Source organism: Corvus cornix, chromosome 3 (assembly GCF_000738735.6).
Source record: "Corvus cornix cornix isolate S_Up_H32 chromosome 3, ASM73873v5, whole genome shotgun sequence".
Classification (NCBI taxonomy): Eukaryota; Metazoa; Chordata; class Aves; order Passeriformes; family Corvidae; genus Corvus; species Corvus cornix.
Genome location: NC_047056.1, coordinates 20,860,514 through 20,880,234, shown reverse-complemented (window position 1 = coordinate 20,880,234; position 19,721 = coordinate 20,860,514). Strand labels below are relative to the sequence as shown.

At 37.5% G+C, this 19,721-nt stretch overlaps 1 protein-coding gene across 1 annotated transcript in view; it reads right to left on the bottom strand.

Annotated features, from left to right (window-relative positions):
* Positions 1–19,721, bottom strand: part of USH2A (usherin) — a 387,802-nt gene that overhangs the window by 137,051 nt on the left and 231,030 nt on the right. The window contains 3 exon segments of the mRNA XM_039569529.1: positions 1,605–2,233; positions 10,521–10,663; positions 10,834–10,984. Of these exon segments, the coding sequence (XP_039425463.1) occupies positions 1,605–2,233; positions 10,521–10,663; positions 10,834–10,984 (923 nt within the window).

Below are 19,721 nucleotides of genomic sequence, written 5' to 3'. Positions count from 1 at the left end.
TATAGAGTGAAAACTGCATTGCCTGACTTCAGATTTCAGAAGAAATAAATGACCCAACTGACTTTCAGTATTGGTAGATTACTTAATCTCGGAGTTGAGCAAAATACAATGAAATTACAACTGAACACACATGTCTGATCTCAGGAAAAGACATCCAGTAAAGATGTCTTACAATCACTGGTAACTCAGAAGCTTTTAAACCTAGGATTGAGTGTTGAATGCATTTGGCAAAAGAAAAAGAGGGGTAAGATAGAAAATTATTATGTTCTTACCACATTAACCAGAGCTTCAAAGGTTGCAGTGAGTCTTTGTGCTCAGAGTTGAAGCCAATGTGTAAAAGCTCACGCAGTGAAACGTGGACGTGTGGGTAAGCACATGATTGAACTAGAGCTACTATTTACTCAGCATTGCAGCTTCTGGCAAATCCATGAAAAATGCTATATTATAAATTGTGGGGAATACTAAGATATACCTATAGAAGCACAGAGGGCAGAGTCGTGGAAGCAGATTGCCCAAATCTTCAATAAGCAGTGTGGCAATTCATCATAATTACTAGTGGTCGATCGTTATTAATTCTTACAGTAACCACCGTACTCATATTGAACTGATTTGCAATTAACACAGAGGTAACATGCAATTCCTCAGAAATTAAAATGTAATTTTATAAGCTTGGGATTTTTTTGTCTAATAGTGAAGAGCTTTTTTTCATAGCTTAAAATTATGCGTGAACAAAGAAAAAAAATCAGCATTGGTTTACTGCTGAAATTAATACCCTCAAACTATTCAGATTGCATTGGTAACACCACTCTGTTTACCTTTTGAAAATACAATGTATACCAAAAATAATAAATCTAACAGATGAACTTCAATCTTATGCAAATGTCCTTTGTTTTGTGCTCTGGTGAGCAAGCTACTGTACCAATACTTTTGGCATTAGTACAAGACTGAATCCATGGAAGCATGTGTGTATTTACACAAAAGAGGCTTCTAAGCTACAAAAATCCCTCTTGTTTGGTTACACTAATTTCCCTTGAATGAAGTTTGTATGCAAGCCAAAACAATGGTAGTTATCCTGTCCTCTAGAGTTCATTCCCAACAGAACAATGTGAATAATTGAAAACTTCCTACGTAGTCCTGTAAGACTCCTCTTTCGTAAATCAGGAGAACAAAAAATGCTATTTTTTCTTCATTAGCCATTAAAAAAATCTGATAATTATACAGAAGACTTAATTACAGAAAAAAAAAAAGCACCTTTTTTATTTCTTGCATTTTCATGAAGTCTTGAAATTTTGGAGAAGGTAGTAGGTCATTTTCTGATCTGATTAGGGAGTTAAAAGTAATCATTCAAGTTTAATATTGAAAATACATCAGGTGTGTAAGGAAGAAAATGAACTGGAATATAATGCCAGAGGCTGGTTTAAAGGGAAAAAAAAAAAAAAAGAGAAAGGAATCTAATGCTTTTGAGCCAAAGCACAGACACTAATTATTTAACTACCCCTGCAGCAATGAAGTCTGTTGGCTCAGCCAGTAGATGTCTCTCTTAAATACACAGTTGCTACAAGGAAAACATATTAAAGCCATGAGGCAATGAGAATTATTCCTACCTTCACTGAATAGGGTCCCAACGCTTCTGCATCTGGTGGCTGAACACCAGCAGGTCTTGATGGTCTGGTGGTAACTTCTGCCCAGGCACTGCTGTTTGTGCCCCCGTGAAGGGTGCTCATCAGCACTCTGTACTCAAATTTCTGCCAAGGGCTCAGAGCAGTGCTCTGGTCAATGTAGCTCATGGACTGACTGAAGGGGAGAGACACCACAGTTGAGATCTGTTCTGTTCCTTTCACCCTCCTCTCTATGGTAATGTTTTCCACCAAACCATTTGGGCGAGCAGGTGGTTGCCAGGATATGACCACAGAAGTTGGAGTATCAGAATAGAGTTCTGGAGCAGGAATATCCTCAGGGGCATCTGGAAGAGTCTGTATTTCTGGGGTTGTGGGTGAAAGAGAGCATCCTTTAGAAGTGCATCCTTCTACCTGAAACACATAGACAGTGTAAGGATGCAAGTCTTCTACAGTGCAGTTCAATGTGGTTCCTGGCACTGTAGCATGCAGTTGGCCATTTTGGTAAATATTATAATGAGTGATAATGCCATTTGGCTTTAAAGGATGCTGCCAGGTGATACTTGCTGCCCTTGCTGTAACATCCAATAGAAGTGGTGGATCTAAAGGTCCAGGTTCTGTAACAGGAAAAAAAAAAAAGAGAAAAAAAAAGAAAGAAAGAAAAAGGAAAGAGAAATTACTAATAGTCTGTGATTTTTAAGATCAGCATCAGCAAGAAGTACTCACCAAATGAGGCTCAAAAATCACAAAAGGACCTCAGATCTACTAAACAGCCTGTTTCTTTGGGAAACGTAGGCCCAAATATTCACGGGGTGAATATGGCTGTCTTCTCAAAGGCAAGCTCCTCACCTTCCCTCATCCCAGTCTTCCTCCCTCCTCTTCTGCATCCTTTTTCCTCCTGTGTCTCAGAAGTGCCCTATCAATGCTGTTTGCATGAGGAGAAAACGTATGGCTCAGTATCACTGTAGACCTGCAGTTCTAGCTTTTGGGGATGTTTTTCTAGAGCACTAGCTACTAATTGCAACCAACAGCACAGGCATAACAAAGCTGTGTATTTTACAGCTCAGTAAGTCCCTACTCCATCTCTCATTATATATTCTATATTTTACTTGGTTCTGTTTATAATTCTAATCCATTTTTTGCAATTTATCTACTCCCTGTTAATATTATAGGTGATTTTTTACTTCGACTGTGACAGAAGCTGCCGATTTAGCTCTTTCACCTACTGATAAATAAACAATGCACAGATCTGACCTTTAGGTTAACAGGTTTTATGCTTGCTCCACTCAGCACTCTAACTGATTCAATTATCATAAAGGTTCAGGAGCTTCCATGAATACTGAAAAAGACCGACCATATGCCTGCATAGGTGTTGTGGAACAGCAAATACTCTGCAGCCCTCCAGAGAAATTCCTTAATTGTAAATAATTTCACCATGCGACACAATCAAGTCACCTTGAATGCAAAACCCTCAGCCTGTGGAGGCAAAGTGTTATTTAAGCTTTACTGGGCTGCGTTAAATTCTGCAATTTGAAGGGCTGTTAAGTTTTTCAATTGAAATTTCATTTAAAATGCAGGTGCTTTTTATTATATTGAGGCTTTACTGCTCTCTAGGTACAAGCAAGAACATGGTGCAATAACACAAATCTGGCTCAATCACTGATCAGTAACAGCTGTAATTCCAGAACATTTAGCATTCTTATAAACCACGTCCTGAAATCTATAAATTGCTACAGCAGATCAAGAAAATACTATATTCCCCCCATTCTGCCCATAGCAATTTTGACATTTATGAGATTTTTCTGTGAACATTACATTTTATTGAAATCTTAAAAAAATATATACTTGGATTTAGTAATTGTTTAAAATAGCTTTAGATTTGGGGATTTGCAGGGGGAGAGGGAGAAGAGGGAACCTACATTTGGAATTATGAGGGTTCAGAAATTTAAAATTCTTTAGTGATTGTGGGTGCACTAAGACTTCAGGAGAGGTGACAAAGCATATGCTGAATTCCATTGTAGTCAACAACACTATTGTTTAATTCCTGGTGTCCAAACCACAAGGCACGTTATAGGAAGAATAATTTACTTCACTAGAAGTTAAATAATTCCTGATAATTTTTAAGGGAGAGGAGAGAGAGGGGGGGAAAAAGGAATCAAATAAATCCAGCACAATGAGTTGCTCCTTCTATATTTTAGAGTAACAGCTGAAGCAGTCAGAAGTCCCTGTTCTCCTCTCACATACAAAGAGAGGTAAATCAGGATTATTCCACTGATGTGTGTGAAAACAGTGATGTAAAATTGGGATAGCAAGCTTTTTTTTTTTTTTTCTTTTAAATTTGAAAAGTAACAGTGTTTTTTCTTTCATTATATGATGCATCACAAAGCAACTCCATAAAGCTCCGCTGTATCACATATCCTGCTCTACTCACAGTGATAATAAGGATGGAGATCTGTATTTAATGCTTGTGCACACTAGGATTAATTTAGATCTCTGAATTTGCAAGTACAAAAGATGATCTGTTGTAAAGAGTAATTAAATTCTATTTGCATGTACTCCTGGGTAAAATCAATTAGGTTGTAAGTTGGAACAAAATTTGGTCCATTATTTAGACCTCACTGAAAGATGGAGAGCTGGAGGTATAAATCTGAATTAGATTTATATTCTGTAAACCAGATTTTTTTCTGAGGTGGAAGGGAAAGAGGAGAATTTGCTTTGGAATTAAAGACCTTGAAAATCAGTTGCTGCAAATTCTGCTTTAGTGGGGGAGAGGAGCTGAAATATCATATTTACCGCTGAACTACAAACTTGCATTTTATCTAATTATACCTCATAAATAAGCTATTGCACTGTGAGCATCTGCAGGAAGGGGGGGCAGGAAACTCAACAGAAAAGCCCCCCAGTATTCAAGAAGTTTGCTGTAAGGGAACAGTTAAGCCTTTTTACTCCTACTGAATAAGTTGCAGGCATTACAGGTGAAACATTCATGGTAATTAGTTGAACCTGAGCTTCTACGCCCCCGAGTTCAGACTTACTCCTTAAGGACAATCTGTAATGTATGGGAGGAGCTGTCAAACTTCAGCTTTGGGTCCCCCTAGTCCCTCCCCTTCCCCTCAAAAAAGCGTATTTTGGTAGCTAGCATACCTACCCACACATTCCCTACTGCCCTTTTAAAAGAGAGACTTTTAAGACTTTCTGAGTTCAAACAAGACGTTTGAGAGATGCTTAATTGGCCCCACTGGATGGGAAAGCATTAAATCCTGGTCCCCAACACTCATTCCGTGCAGCTTCTTTTTAAATGGCAAGCCGAATCATCTAATTCTATGTACAAATCAACTAGCACGATATTGCTTGGTTGAAAGGGTCACCACAATTATGTAAAACATGAGTATTAACTATAATTGGGATAGTTTGCTAATACAATAAAAAGCTCTGAACATGAAAAAAGTTATGCTCACAGCAGTAGCTATCACTTTCTAAAGTAAGAATTCATGGATGAAATGACATGAAAAAGATGGTTATAAAATTTTAATGGAATGATAAAAGGCAAAAGTCATCCTCTCAGCTGAATTCTTAAAATCCCTATATATCACAATCAGCTCCTTAACTGTAAAATCAATGTGGAGTATAACATGTTGTCAATGTGGTTGTCACTGGAGGGAAGACTGCAAAGTATGACAGCTACACAGCTCAGCCTGTCAATGACGAAAATAAAATCATAAAGCTTTTCACATGGATGTAATTGTTTATAGAAATAACTACTAAAGATGGGAGAAGTGGACATCTTTCTCCTTAAGATTCTTAGTTCATATTTCAAACCATTTCATTACAGTATTAATACTAGAAGGTAGTTTCATTTTGGCAAATGAAATTATCTTTTATGGTAGGCTATTTTGCTCATCTGCTTCAAAAGTTCAGACTTGACTTCAAATAAAGGGACAAAACTGTCATTAATCTTTTTTAATCCCCTGAGTAGAACCACACATTTGTTTACTTCCTTTGAGACTTGGAAAGCAAGGAGTTATACTCTCATGGATGTATTTCAGAGGAATCTACATTTACATTTAATATACTAAGACAAGTACCTGCACTACTGCCCTTTAAAGCTAATGAGAAATACCTGATTTGCTGGAAAACTCTCTCACTAAGCATAATAAAAATTCTGTGCCTTTTACTCTTGAATCATTTACTCTTTTCAGGAACACAGACAATGAAATTATACATATTAACAAAATGTGGTGTCTTCATATACTACTGACTGTAGCTAGCAGCAAATCCAAATTGTGTAGCTCTGGGCACAAGGGACCACAGGAATCTTTTATCACATGAGATCACAGAACTCAAAAGTCGTTAAGCTGCTCATGCAATGACATGCAATCCATATGAACCCCCTCAAATATGTATTAAGAGCTGTCCTCAGAGTATTCAGACTTGTTGTCCTCTACTGCTCTAAATGCGCATTGGTTGCAGAACTTCAGTTCTACCAGTCAATCAAGTTCTCATTCCTAATCTGTGGGCATGCATGGGTAGTGTGCACTATATATCATATGATCATCTTATCATGTGTGACTCTACTACATCAGCTTAATTTGTTCTGTCCTTTTGCTATTCACTCTGTCAGGTATTTCATGATTTCTCTTTATCACCTCACCAGGTTTTGTCTTCTCTTGCTTCAGTTTCCATTTTTCTTTCCTGAGCACATGTGAACACATTCACATCAATTATTTATGGATTAGCTTATATACCTCAATTACATGGACCTAACTTATATAGCTGAAGTAGGAGACCTGTCTTCTCAGACAACAAATATCATCAGCATAGAAAGCAAGGGCTTCCAAAGGTGGCAAACTGCATTATTTACCCTCTTGCTCTGCATTGCCTCTCCTTATTGTCTACAGCAGGAAGATTTAAGAGAACTGCAGAATCACAGAATATCTTGAGTTGGAAGCAACCCATCAGGATCATCAAAGCACAACTCCTGGCTCTGCACAGGACCATCACCAAGAGTCACACCATGTACCTCAAAGTGGTGTCCAAACACTTCCTGAGCTCTGTCAGGCTTGGTGCTCTGACCACTTCCCCGGGGAGCGTGTTCCAGTGCCTAAACATCCTTTGAGTGAAGAACTTTTTTCTAATACCCAACCTAAACCTCCCCTGACACAGGTTCCGCCCATTCCCTTGTGTCCTGTCACTGGTCGCCAAAGAGATCAGTGTCTACCCCTCTTCTTCCCTTTATGAGGAAGTTTAGACTGTGATGAGATCTCCCTCCTCTGCTTAGGGCTTTTCATCCTGGAACCAAAGCAGTCCAGAGGGGCATAACTCAGATGATACATTGCAGGAGATCTCTTTTTGGTTTTTTTTTAATGGTTTTTTTATCTCCAGCAACTTCAATACATAATGATCTCCAGTGACTACTGTGTGCTTTTCACCTTACTTATTGTGAAGAAACACTGGCTGGCCTAAATCTTCATTATGTATAACAGAGATGGACTTTGCAGTCACTTACGCAAGAAATAAAAAATAAAAAATTGGACTGCCTCCTAGGCAACTCTCAAAATCTTCTCTTCCTCCTAGTGCAAGCCAAACACTTTTAAAAGGCCTTTAGTAAGAGATCTCCATACTGGAGTTGTACACTGGCCCACAGAACTGAAATGTAGCCACTGCAGAGAACATGCTGGTGACTGAGATGTCCTGCTGTATGCAACTCACTGGGCTGCAGACAGGTTCTGGGGTGTTCAAAAGCTAAAGTAGAAATTTTGCTATCTTAAAATTTGTCCAAGTCATGGTGGATTTTCTCAAGCACTAGAAAAAGCACCTTTCTCATTTGGGAGATATCCCTCTGATCAAAAATTACACCGTGTGGATTGCTATCAGCCAGTATAACTTTGTAAGTCCTAAATCTACACCCTTAGAACCCAGCAGCTGTCACTGGGGCAGCTTCAGGTAACTGTAACCAATGTCTTTGCAACTCCCAGAGAGCTCAAAGGCTTGCCATATCTAAAGGGAAAACCTAACCTGTATCTCCTTTACTATACCTGGAGGATTTCATTTTATTTCTGAATTAAATTCTGCTCTCAGTTCAATGGTACATACTGACCTCTCAGTTCAGTGGTCATTACACTGATTTCAAGAGAGCTATCTTAAATTTACATTCAAGTTACTGAAAGCAAGCTCTAATCCAGAAACTTCAGCAATTGTTTCTATCAGTAGATATTCTGGCAGTAAATAGTCTGATGCTATACTTACCAAGATGACTGGAACAAATATCTTTTATTAATGTATGTTTAGCAGGTTTAAAAGTATTCATAGTTATGTATATTATTGTTATCTGGCATGGGCAGGTTAGACTTTAAAAAATGCATAGAATCAGTTACTAGTGCCACAATCATGTAAATGAAAGTACTTAAAAATTCTTTACTGCATTTTTTTCCTTGCATTAAAAAATACCCCAAACCTACTAATCTGTATATTAAGACAATTCATTGTCAGATACAACAGATTTTTATGGCAGCATTTGCTAATTTTTCCTTAATAATTTCCAATATCCTCCTGTTTAACTAGGTATTTATGATAAATAAAATATAATATGCAGATATACTTTAAAATCATCAGCTTGTGTTACTGGAACTCTACTGACTTTAAAAGTGGATATGTTGATTTACAGGCATTGCTGTCAAGTATGTGTGCACACAGACACACACACACACACACATCCCCCCCTGTATTTTTTGCCTATGGACACTTTATGCTTTGGTGAAACAAAAAAGACATATGTTCACTGAATAAAATTCAATAAGAACATGTACACACACATCTATTTCAACAGAGTAAGAGATACGGGAAATTTCCACTGTTAAATTGTACTTTAAAAAGTCAAAGTCTGTTGGTTAGCAGGGCCAGGAATTAAGTGTACTTCTGCAATAAACTGTCAGAATAGGCAGTTTCACAAGAAACATGTTGAGACCTTGACAAAAATACTGCTTAGACCCAATGACAATCATTCAGTCTTAAGCAATTGAGCTGAATATCCTTTCACAGATGGCAGCTCTCCACAATGACACCACTGAGTCCTCTGTCACCACTGAAAGTTGGGTGGGTTTTTTTTAAATGACAAGGGTTGTTGGATACTGGGGATACATCAGCACGTATTCTTCAGCAGTATTGATACAAATGGAGGAGGACATTTAAAGGAAAATAATTTTGCCCTTGGAGACACGGAGTTCCTAAGTGAACTATGGAAGTTTGTTTCAAGCTAAGGAACAAGATGCTGTATCACAGCTGAAGAGGTGAGTTGTTTCTCAATCTCAAGCATTTTAATTGCATAAACACTGGCAGAAGCATTATACTTTAACTTTTTGTTCTTAAGTTTCCTTTGGCAACATCTACCTTCCACACTAACTTAGGGCATACCTGCAGTAAGGTTTTGCAAAGGGTAGCAGTTCATGCTAATGCACACAGACCATCCAAGTTCTATGCAGCAGGTGGCCTACATCTGTGTTCAAGAAGACTGTACAGGAATGCATCACCTGTGTAGGCTTTCCACCCTACCCCTAACTCCTCAAAAGAGAATTTTAAAATTGTACACCTACTACTTTGCACAAAAATAATTTTTATATTAGTAACAAGTGGTGCCTTTGAAATGTACTTCTGTCCTCCTTCTATGTGAAAACAAACACTGTGTGAACTATCAGACCAGGCCTAAATAATTACTGCAATTTGAACAAAATAGTCATAGGAGACTGGTTGCATTTTGACTATGAATGCTGACAAGTTCAATAATATTGTACCCACTTTTGTTAGCAAACAATATAATGAAAAAAGTGAGCCTCAACAAGGATTTCTACAGGCAGATAACAGCTCTGGTGTCTCAAGATGAAGTTCAGAACTTATGGTTACTTAAAGGTAGTGTGTTCATAGAAGCATTAATACCTTTGGAGCTTAAATGAATTTATCAGATAAATTTCTGTTCTGAATCATTTGCTCAGCTTCAAAGAAAAAATGTTTTATAATCGTGGGAAAACACATTTTCAGCTCAATGTTTTCTCAACATAGACAGCCGTCCATTTAGAGAAGGGACTAAAATGAAGTTGCATCACCAGCACTGAATATTTGCTAAACCAATATTAAATATCCTGCTACCTTGCACAAGAAAGCTAACAGCTCAGTTTCTTAAAAAAACCCTGGAAATTGTGTGTTTTCTATTTGTATTATGAACAACAAGCTCAAATTTTGTCATATGTTTCTGCTTACATATTGAATCAGGTGCAAACTTCTGTCTTGTCAGCTAACTGGTTGTACCTGTACACTGACAGCTGTTTGCTAAATCAAGGGACTGTTGAACAAATTGTGGGGAGTGAGACTGCAGAACGTAGAACTATTAACAACAAAAGTGATGGGATTGACAGTGACAAACCCAATTTCATACCAGTAGGTCACCACTTTGAATTAAACAAAGATCACTGGGAATGAAAAGTTCTGTGGTAGCTTGAGTATTCTCAACACAGAGATAAGATAACTGTCATGTACTATTAACTTCAACTTATTTTCTCTGATATGACTGAAATCAGAATCAAGTCCCTGAATATAAAGGAACACTACTTATAAAGCTGTACTTACCAGTGTATCTTAAACAAACCATATATTTCTGGAGGGATATTATATACAGAAATAAGATACTGCTTCACAAAATATATATGTAAACATCCATATTTTTTAATCAATATGTAAGACAACAGATACTTGATCCTTCAGGAGTTTTTACTTCAAATTAATACTAGGGAAGGAAATGCATTACTGCTCTATAACAGAGAAAGCTAGATAACTTAAAGAAATTATGTACAATGGCAGCTGGACTGTTATTTATATTTTCTGCTAAAGGCAGTTAAGTAAGATCTGACTGCTTACTGTCCTCTGCTGTAGTCATTGAAGTCCAGTTGCTATAAGCATTGCCATAACCATTGGAAGCAACCACTCTCATCTCATACTCAGTGTAGGGCTGCAGGTCTCTGACTCTGTGTTGTAAGGAAGCAGTAGGGCTGGGAAGCAAACTGCAAAGAAAAACAGCACACGTTACTTCAGAACACAACCCAGCACGTCAAGAAAGACTAAAACATTACATCTTGTAACAAGACCAGCCGCCCTAAAGGTGAGCTGTATTCAAGGTAAGGGGACTTTTCCTGCTCAGCAGTGGATGGTGGTCTTGCTACGCTCTGCGTACTCTAAAATGTCACCAGCAGAACGCCTCCGCCGCATCTGGAGTCGGTAGCTGGGCGTGCCTGGGGCGTTGTTGCGAACTGGTGTAGACCAGACAACCTGAAGACTGGTTGGAGTGGCAGATGAAAGCCTTGGAGGCATCATGCCATCTGGAGCTGTTGAAAAACATGGATGAATTAGAGCAGAGAAAACCATGGAGAACATATGCCGTGTGGAAACAAAATGCTCCATATACTGGAAAAACTGCTCCTCAGGATCAACAGTAATGTTAACATGGTCCATTTAGTTTAACATTTTCACTACTGAACAATGCTGATTCTTAATTTTCTTCTTTCCAATACGTGAATATCATCTTGCTAAAAGCAAACCTCCAAACACCAAAAGTAATTCAGAAGCAACATATTTTCTACCACCTGTTCAAATATTATCTACTTCTCCCTGTGCCCAGCTCTGCCACCCTGAGAAGGTAAGGACATGCTCACAGAAATGTTACCCAGCATGAGTAAAACTGATCAGACTTTTTATCATTCAAATACCTTCTCACCCTTATAAATGAATAATAATTTAAAAAGAAAACAGAAGAAATATTAAGTTAAGAACATCTTTAAGTAGAAATCAAAATAGATTCTCTAAAGTCTCAGTCTCTAGCCCACTGTTTTGTTAAGGAAATTAATTTTTATGAAGTCCAAGGAAGTGCAGATCAAAATGTGTCAGTAATAATACCACCAATGACCTTTAACTGCTGCAAATTTCACTGCATGCAGTAAAAAGGACTATGCCAATTTACACCTATGAGTTTATGGCTTTGTTTTTTATCAAGAAATCAATCTGTTGAAAAAACTTTCTGTATTTAAACACATCTGTAACTTTTATATATAACACATCTGTAGCCATTGCTCTGTAGCTCTTTTTCTAGAGTTAAAACACTGAAAAGTTACTCCCTTTGTCATTTAAACTCTTGTATAATAGTTTTGCTTTTCATGGTCCCGTAGTTACCATTTGCTTTTATCCTTTGGTCTTTACAATGGAAATTTTTCTTCATTGCTGTTATTTTCTTCTTGTCTCTATTGGAGAAAAACCAGCCTCACAGATCTCTAACTTAAAGTGTAGTTGTAAGCCTCAGGGCCTAAGCTGTAAGTTTTAAGATGAGCAAACAGTAATTTACAGTAAGCTTTATGATTTTCATTTACCACCTGTATATGAGGTGGTTACTAAGGGAAGAAACAGAATTTGTGATATACTCTCTGAGTCATTCTCTCCCTGAGACAGGTGAAAGGAGGCATCGACTCCGAAAAGAAAGACATCAGTCACATGTAATAGTTTTTATTTATACTGATATATACATTAACAGATACGTGAACTAGCATCTGATATTTTTATGCTGATTATACATCTGGCGAACTTCAACATTTTTCATCTCCAGATCCAAACTGTATTACAGGAAAAGGCACAAGACATGTCATGCTCCAACCTAAGAGACTTGCTCCCTTTACATTAATTTCAAGGTCTGCCAGTTCTCATCCAAAATTTTTACTAAAAGCTGGCTTCTGGAGTACTGGAGTTATTATCAGGTACTTTTGGCAGTTGCCCCCAAGCCCTACAGCCCTCCTGGTTTTTTTCAGGACAAGATGAAATAGAACAGAATGTCCAGCTTCTCTCATTCCCTTCTGCTTCTCTCTGTCACTGCAAAAAAGAAAACATATAATATGGGGGCTTGAGCCAGCCTGACTGCGTTTGGATGTTCCTTCCTGCTGCTACCTACATCTAAGCAATAAGGCTCCAGTAAATCCCAGCTAAACCTGAAAATCGCCCTGTTTTCAAATCCGGAAAATCTCTGAGACTACCAAAGTTCATGGTCTGCAAATCCTGTGCCAACACCTTCAAGGCCAATCAAGAGCCTGTGAGCACCTCAATTCAGAAGGAAGAAGGCGGCTGGTTTAACTTAAACAGCCCAGTATCCCTCCAGCTGAGCCATGAAAAACAAACATTTGTACACCAAATGTCTCTGCACATGAAGTTCTCTCTCACAGTAAAATGGAGAATATATTTATTTACCTTACATAACATTGTTCTGTTTAGCAGCAACATAAGCACTGTTGGATTTGTGCTAGAAGAGATTTGAAAACTTACAGATGTAAAGTACAGTACGCACAGATAATCACGCATTATTTTGGCATCCTTTATAAGGTGGTTCCTGAAGTTGTTTACAGACAGAGACAGCACAAGAAAGATGACGCAATTAACATAAAAACCTTTAGTTGAGGGTTTTTAAGAGGTTTTCTAAGCTGACACCAACAGGAAGAGTCAATATCCCCTCAAACCTAGACATTTTAAACTAAAATGCCTGCAGCTTAAAATGCACCAGTTTTTTATGTTCACACAGAAATTCTACACAGCAAAAAATGCTACATCTAAAAATGGATCTAATTAGCCGACCTAGTAATTAAGCCAGGAAGTCAAAGTTCATGTTATTGAGGAGACAGTATGAGGCAACTCACTGAGGAGGCAAAAGCGTTAAATTTATTTGCAGTTCTGTCAGGACACATCACTTCACCTTTGTCTTTCATTTCCCAATCTGTTAAATGGAGATAATAATACTTATCCTCCTTTGTAAAGCTCTCTGAGATCTACAAAGTAAAAGCTCTGATTAAGCTGTATGTATGTATAGAGGTGGTTATTATAGCGATACAGGAATGTTCATCAAAAAACAAAGATGTAGCTGTCTAAATGTCAATAACAATTCCACAGTGTGGATGTTATTTTAATGGTGCAGGTAATCTCAGCTAAATGTTCAAATCTCTTCTACCAACAAAAGCACAGCATAGAGAAGAGTAGAAAATTTGGACAAATCTCTACTGTGAAAGTCGAGTGACCTGTAGAACAAGCCAAGCCCACTACTTTCAAACCAACGTTACAATATACAGCAATTGTATTTATCTGAAAGGCTTCCTATAGCCCACAGAGAATTTCATCAGTGATGTACGAGTGAGTGTTCTCCAAAGAAATGGGGCAGGGGGGCAGGAGGGTACAGCAAATAAATTGTCAAGTCTCTGCTGAGTCATAATGAGAAAGGTGCTCTATTAAACTAATCACGATTTGCTCATTAAAACCGCAGAGCACTTACCCCCCAAAATGGTAATTCTAATTTGCACACAAAACATCCTCTGACTATTTCAAGCATTCCTCATCACCAAGGTCTTCAGTGTAACATTTTCCCCAGCTTAACCCTTTTTATCCAGTCCATATTCCCGAGAGACTCCTTACTACCCAAGTTATAACTGGCAACAAGCAATAATTCTACTGTGAATTTCTCAACAGAAGAGCCATGTATCTATCAGCTTGATATATCGTCTTTAAGATGCAGTGTTGCTCAAAAATCTCCCCTCGAGCTTTAATATGACCCTCAGGGGGCAAGCACTCCACTTGCAACCTACTGAATCAACATCTAGCCCTGTAAATCCTCACTTAGCAGGGCAGAAAGTCATGCTTTGTATATCAAGAGACTACAAAGGCAGAATAAAATATTTAATCAGATGTCAATTCTAATCAAATAATTAATAAACAGTTCCACAAAACAATAAAAACTGAAGACTGCTTCAAGATGACAATGATATGTTGTATTCCAGATACTCAGGTACATGCCAATGGATCGAGAAAGATCTGATCCCACTTCAGCCAGTAATCTGCTAAGCAGCCCTTGAAAAGTGTTTCAACTTTTTGCCTCAATTTCTTCACCTCGAACAACATATGCAAAAATAGTCAGCTTTATAAGTATTTGTTTCTTTTAGGAGCAAGCATTGTGTGAAATGATTGTGCTTAAATGCTTATTCCATGTTGAAAGCTTAGTTTTTTCTGAGAGGTATTCATTATATTTATCATAAGGATTTATCTGAAATGTAAATTTTCTGAAAGTAGATGACTTTGAATACTACTATAAAAAGGTGAACTACTATTAGGACAATAAATGATTATTTAGTTATAAAAATGTCTGCACTATTAATCTTTCCTAAGAAGAAGAAAAACCAGCAGACCTTGATTACAGATCTATAAAATTGGTGCAAACTCACACCAACTTTGAAGTGAAGTGTCACCTCTTTCAACAGAGATCAGATATACTGACCCCAATGTATCCATAATATCTCCAGATAGGCAGCTGCAAGAGTTTGGAGCTATGAATACCTAACTCTACAATTTGCCACATCTGCACATAAAAAACGTTTAGCATTTTTTTCTTATCAAAATCTACTTCATACACATGGATGCAAATGATAACTGCAGGTATTTAACTACAGGGAAGGAGAAAAACAGGCTTTCCACCATTTGTACCAAAACAGCAAGGAAAAATTCCAGTCCGACTGCCTTTAGATGAGTGTCTTGCTCTTGTCATGACTACTCTTCCTCTTTTCCAGGTTCAATTCACAGACCCCATTTCTTTATCTCATCGTAGTGCTTCTTTAGCTACTCCTGATTCATTTTCTATTTTAGGTGCCCATACTGAGATCATCTCATCATAGCACATTTTATGGCAATATGTTCTGCACATTGACGTTTGTTTCTCCTGATTTCTCAGGTATGCCTGTTATCTAGTGGTTTGCTCAGCCCAAATAATTCCAGTCATTGCACTCCCCATAATTCTCCACTTGGGCGTGTGCTTTAGTTTCATTTCAGAGAAAGAGAGGCCATGATGGTGGGCCATATGTCATCACTGGAACAGCATGCTAGTTACAAACCTTAATCTCTTGGCAAAGCAGAAGATTGCCTTTTTTGTTTCTTATCTTCATGGGTTCATAGAAGTTTACTCTGGTTTGGTTTTTAACTCTTTCCCATTATTTTTCCTTCTCAGCGTATAGCGAATATAAGCAATTGTTCTTGATTATTTCATTTAATATATATGTGCAACCATATTGTTTTTCACACTCTCAATGACTAGAGAATGCACAGAATATTCTTGTATTTTCTTTCTGATTTTATAATTTCACTGCCAGAGGTTTTCAGTTACAGATACAGCTCCATCTAACAATACATATACCAAGAATGACACACCCTTATTCAACACACATCCTCGTGCTTTGGAACATACAATGTGAAAAGTTCATGGTGGCCCTCTTGCTTTCCCCTCTCTGGCACATTTATCTTGGCAAGAAAGAAAGCTGTGTTTTGGCAAAAAAGCAAATAGAGAGATATAAAGGAGTAGCTTAAAGCCTTCGTAAACTTAGAGTAAGTCCAAACTTGTTCATACCTCACATTGAAATTTTCTTTTCAGAAGTACAACATAAACAGCGTACAGAAATATCTTGTTCTCTTCATGATCTATCCTGTTTTATACCTCTGCTCTCTGCTGTAATAGTAATTTCATTTGAAAAGAAGCTTGTAAATCGATTCACTTTTAGCATTAAACTTTAAGGTTACTTGTACTTGCGTGGCACAATATAATTCAGAAAAATAAAAATAAGATGTTTGAAAAAAAATCTAAAATTTATCTTTATCTGGATTGAGTGTGTAAACTCTAACTGTGGATTTTTCTGTACTTTCACTATTTGCTATTCTAAGCTGCAGAGCATAATTTTAGTAGGGCCCTAAAAATCAACTTGGGCTTTACTCCATGACCTGCAGACCCAACGTGTAAGACAATTTTCTTTTTGAAATCCCAAAGAAGGTTTACTTATTCCTCATTAATATTGTTCTAGCAAAAAACAAAACAAAACAAAACAAACAAAAAAAAAAAAAAAAACCAAAAAAACCCAAAAAAACCAAACTCCAAAACAATCAGACCTTCCCTTCCTTTTAATGAACTTTTCTTCACGTGCAACCTCAACACCTGCAACCTGGGTGTGGGTCTCAAGTGGAAATACGTCTAAGAGATGCTCCTTTCCTAAATGTTACATTTTACTGAGGTCAACACTATAAAAATGTCTTACAGATTTGTCACCTCACCTTTCCATAAGAAGTAACCTGCCTTTCTTTCTCATGTTAGGTGGAGGTTTGTCCATCTTACTCAGCAAGAACTTTACTAAACTCTAAAAGCTACAAAAGAATGCCAATAAGCAATTAGCGGAATGATTAATGATTTTAATACCTGTAGTAAGGACATTGGCTAGAATTTATAACTGCCCAGTAAAACTAATTATTCATCAGACTGTTTAAAAGGATTGCTAGCCAATAACTGCCATATACAAAATTAATTTTTTTTAAAATACTATGAAGAAAAACCATAAGTAATGGCATTACAAGATAAGGCAGAAACTGCAATTAAACAAACAGCTCCTGCTAGTTAATTGTGACTGGCTACTGGGAAATGAAATATCTCTCTGAAATAGCTTTAAGAAACTATCAGATCTGTCTGTTTTAACTTAAGGGGACAGATGTGGCAAGAGCAGAGGGAACAAGATCCTGTCTATCTTCATGCAACAACTTCAGCTTCCTGCATGAAGCAGCTTTAGAGATTAAATTCAGGAAGTTTTTTGGGATTGTGGGGGTTTTTTGTAGTAGTAGTCGTAGTAGTAGCAGCAGTAGTAGTAGTAAATTACTTTTTTGTAGTTGGTTCTCTGAGGGTTTGGGTTCTTTTGGTTTTTTTTTTAAATGAAAAAGGTGAAAGAACCTGACATCATCAAAATCTTACAGCTTTCTTTACAATTAATATCTGGCATCAGACAACTATAACCAGAGGCCAGCATGGTACCTTCTACACTGATAGAGACATCTCTGGTGAGAGTCTTTAGATTGCTGGGGAGGAAACTCCTGGCTAAACTAAAATTTCTGTCTTAATATTGTTGCCACAATTTCAGAGAACTGCAGGATGGCTTTTAAACTTATTGCTTCCTGTTTGAAACTAAACAGTTCTTAGATAGCTCTGGAAATCCAGAGACTTCCCAAAAGCAACAAAAAGAATCAGATGTTATCACCCATGGTTGGGAAAAGCCCAGGGAAGAACGCTTAAACCTATGTAGCTAAAAGAACAATAAGGGAGAGACATATAGCAACCTCCAACTTCGCAGAAGTTTTGCAAAGACAGAGAATGTTTCCCAGGACACACATTTCTGTGTGTCCTGGGAAACAGGACATACAGCAGTGGGATTAAACTTCTGCAATAAAGCTTTCAAATCTCCATCAGACTAAACAAATGCTTATTGGAAATGAGATAACTTACAGTTTTGAGGAAAGAAGATGGCACGAGTTGATTTCCCAATTAAATCTTTTTCAGCCTAATAGTTCTCTGAAGGAGATTTTAACATCATAGAAGAAGAGAAAGTTAAAAGAAAAAGGAAAAGACACAGAAGCGGTGATGTTACAAGAAGCATATGCATCATTCTGAAGCATAATCTGTTAAAAAATAGTTTTTAATATTGATTTATTCTATGACTGAAGGAAAAAGGATAACAAAGGATACTCAAAACCAGAAAGCACCAAGTGGGCATGGCTTCTGCAAATGCTTACTAGCTATGCAGGGTTGTCAAGCATTGGAACAGACTGCCCAGGGAAGAGGTGGAGTGACCATCCCTGGAGGTATTTAAAAGGCTTGCAGATATGGTGCTTAGGGACACGGATTAGTGGTGGATCTGGTCTTGTTAGGTTAATGGTTGTTCTTGGTGATCTTAAAGGTCTTTTCCAACCTAAATGATTCTGTAATGCTATATCTCCATCCAATGTGGCAAAGGAAACAAAGAAAACACAGCAGCCTCCACTGAATGCTAAAGAAAATGAGACACTGGAAAATATGTGAAAGTTCTCACTAAATAAGAAGTCTCATTACATAAGACATCTCTTCATACTGCACTCCTGCAGTATGGATGTGTTGGAGGACTGTTAAAGAACAGGCTACCCTGTTGGTAGAAAACTCCAGCTGATGTGCATTTTTACAGAAGCCTCAGTTTATATATCCCTGTATGTACAGACTGGAGAACAATGCAGGGGTGCAAATAAATTAGCTCCACAACAAAATTACCTGTAGTTACTTTTAATCCATAAATTTCTCCTCAGTACATAATGGATGGTGTGAAATACTACCATTTCTGATGGAAACTAAGCTTGAGAGTTCCCATAAATAGAAAATGGATCTGACAAGATGACAGATTAGTTGGTTTTAGGGAGCCACTATGCACAGTGGGTGGTGCAGTCTTATCACATCTTAAATATCCTACAGGTGTCTGTGAGATCCAGGTCACTGGACTACCTTTTGGCCACGAAACAACTGCAGCCAGAACAGAATTGCTCCCTCTCAAATACTTGCCTTTCTTGCAGAAAGAGGAGGAAAAGAGATTCCCTAGTGTTCCTGCTCCTAGTAATCAAGGCAACACAGAGTTAGCTTTTGTTCACAGCTACTACTTAATTCTTTATGATACATATGGTAATCACAAAGAGACTTTGACTCATTGTCAAAATTAGTCAAAAACTCTAACTTTAAAGACTGGGAGTCTTATCTTTGCTTGCAAGAAATGTTGTTCACCTACAGACAGTAGAAGTCATGCCGGTAGAATACAGAGTACATAATTCTTTGAAAACTGACTTCTTAAGGTGCCATCAAGTGTCTTGTAAAATTTTTCTCCCTGGAAGCTTGTTTCAGCAGCAACCATAATCTCACGAATGGAAGTTTAAAAAAGCCCAAATAACCTAAAAAAACCCCTAACAAACCATAAACTATTTTGCTCCAATCTTCACGCTATTAAAAAGCATATTATCTTTTCCTGTTCACCTGAGTTGGACATGGCTGAAAACAAAAATATCAAAGCAACAATATCTATTAAGTAGAAACTCTGGTTTGTGTGTCAACTTAACCTGCTTCTCAATTCACACTATGGCATTCAAAGCATATAGACTTTGATGTAGCCTATATTCTCAAGTTTTCATCTGCAAAGTACAATACATGTCAGATTCAGACAAAATACCAAAAATGAC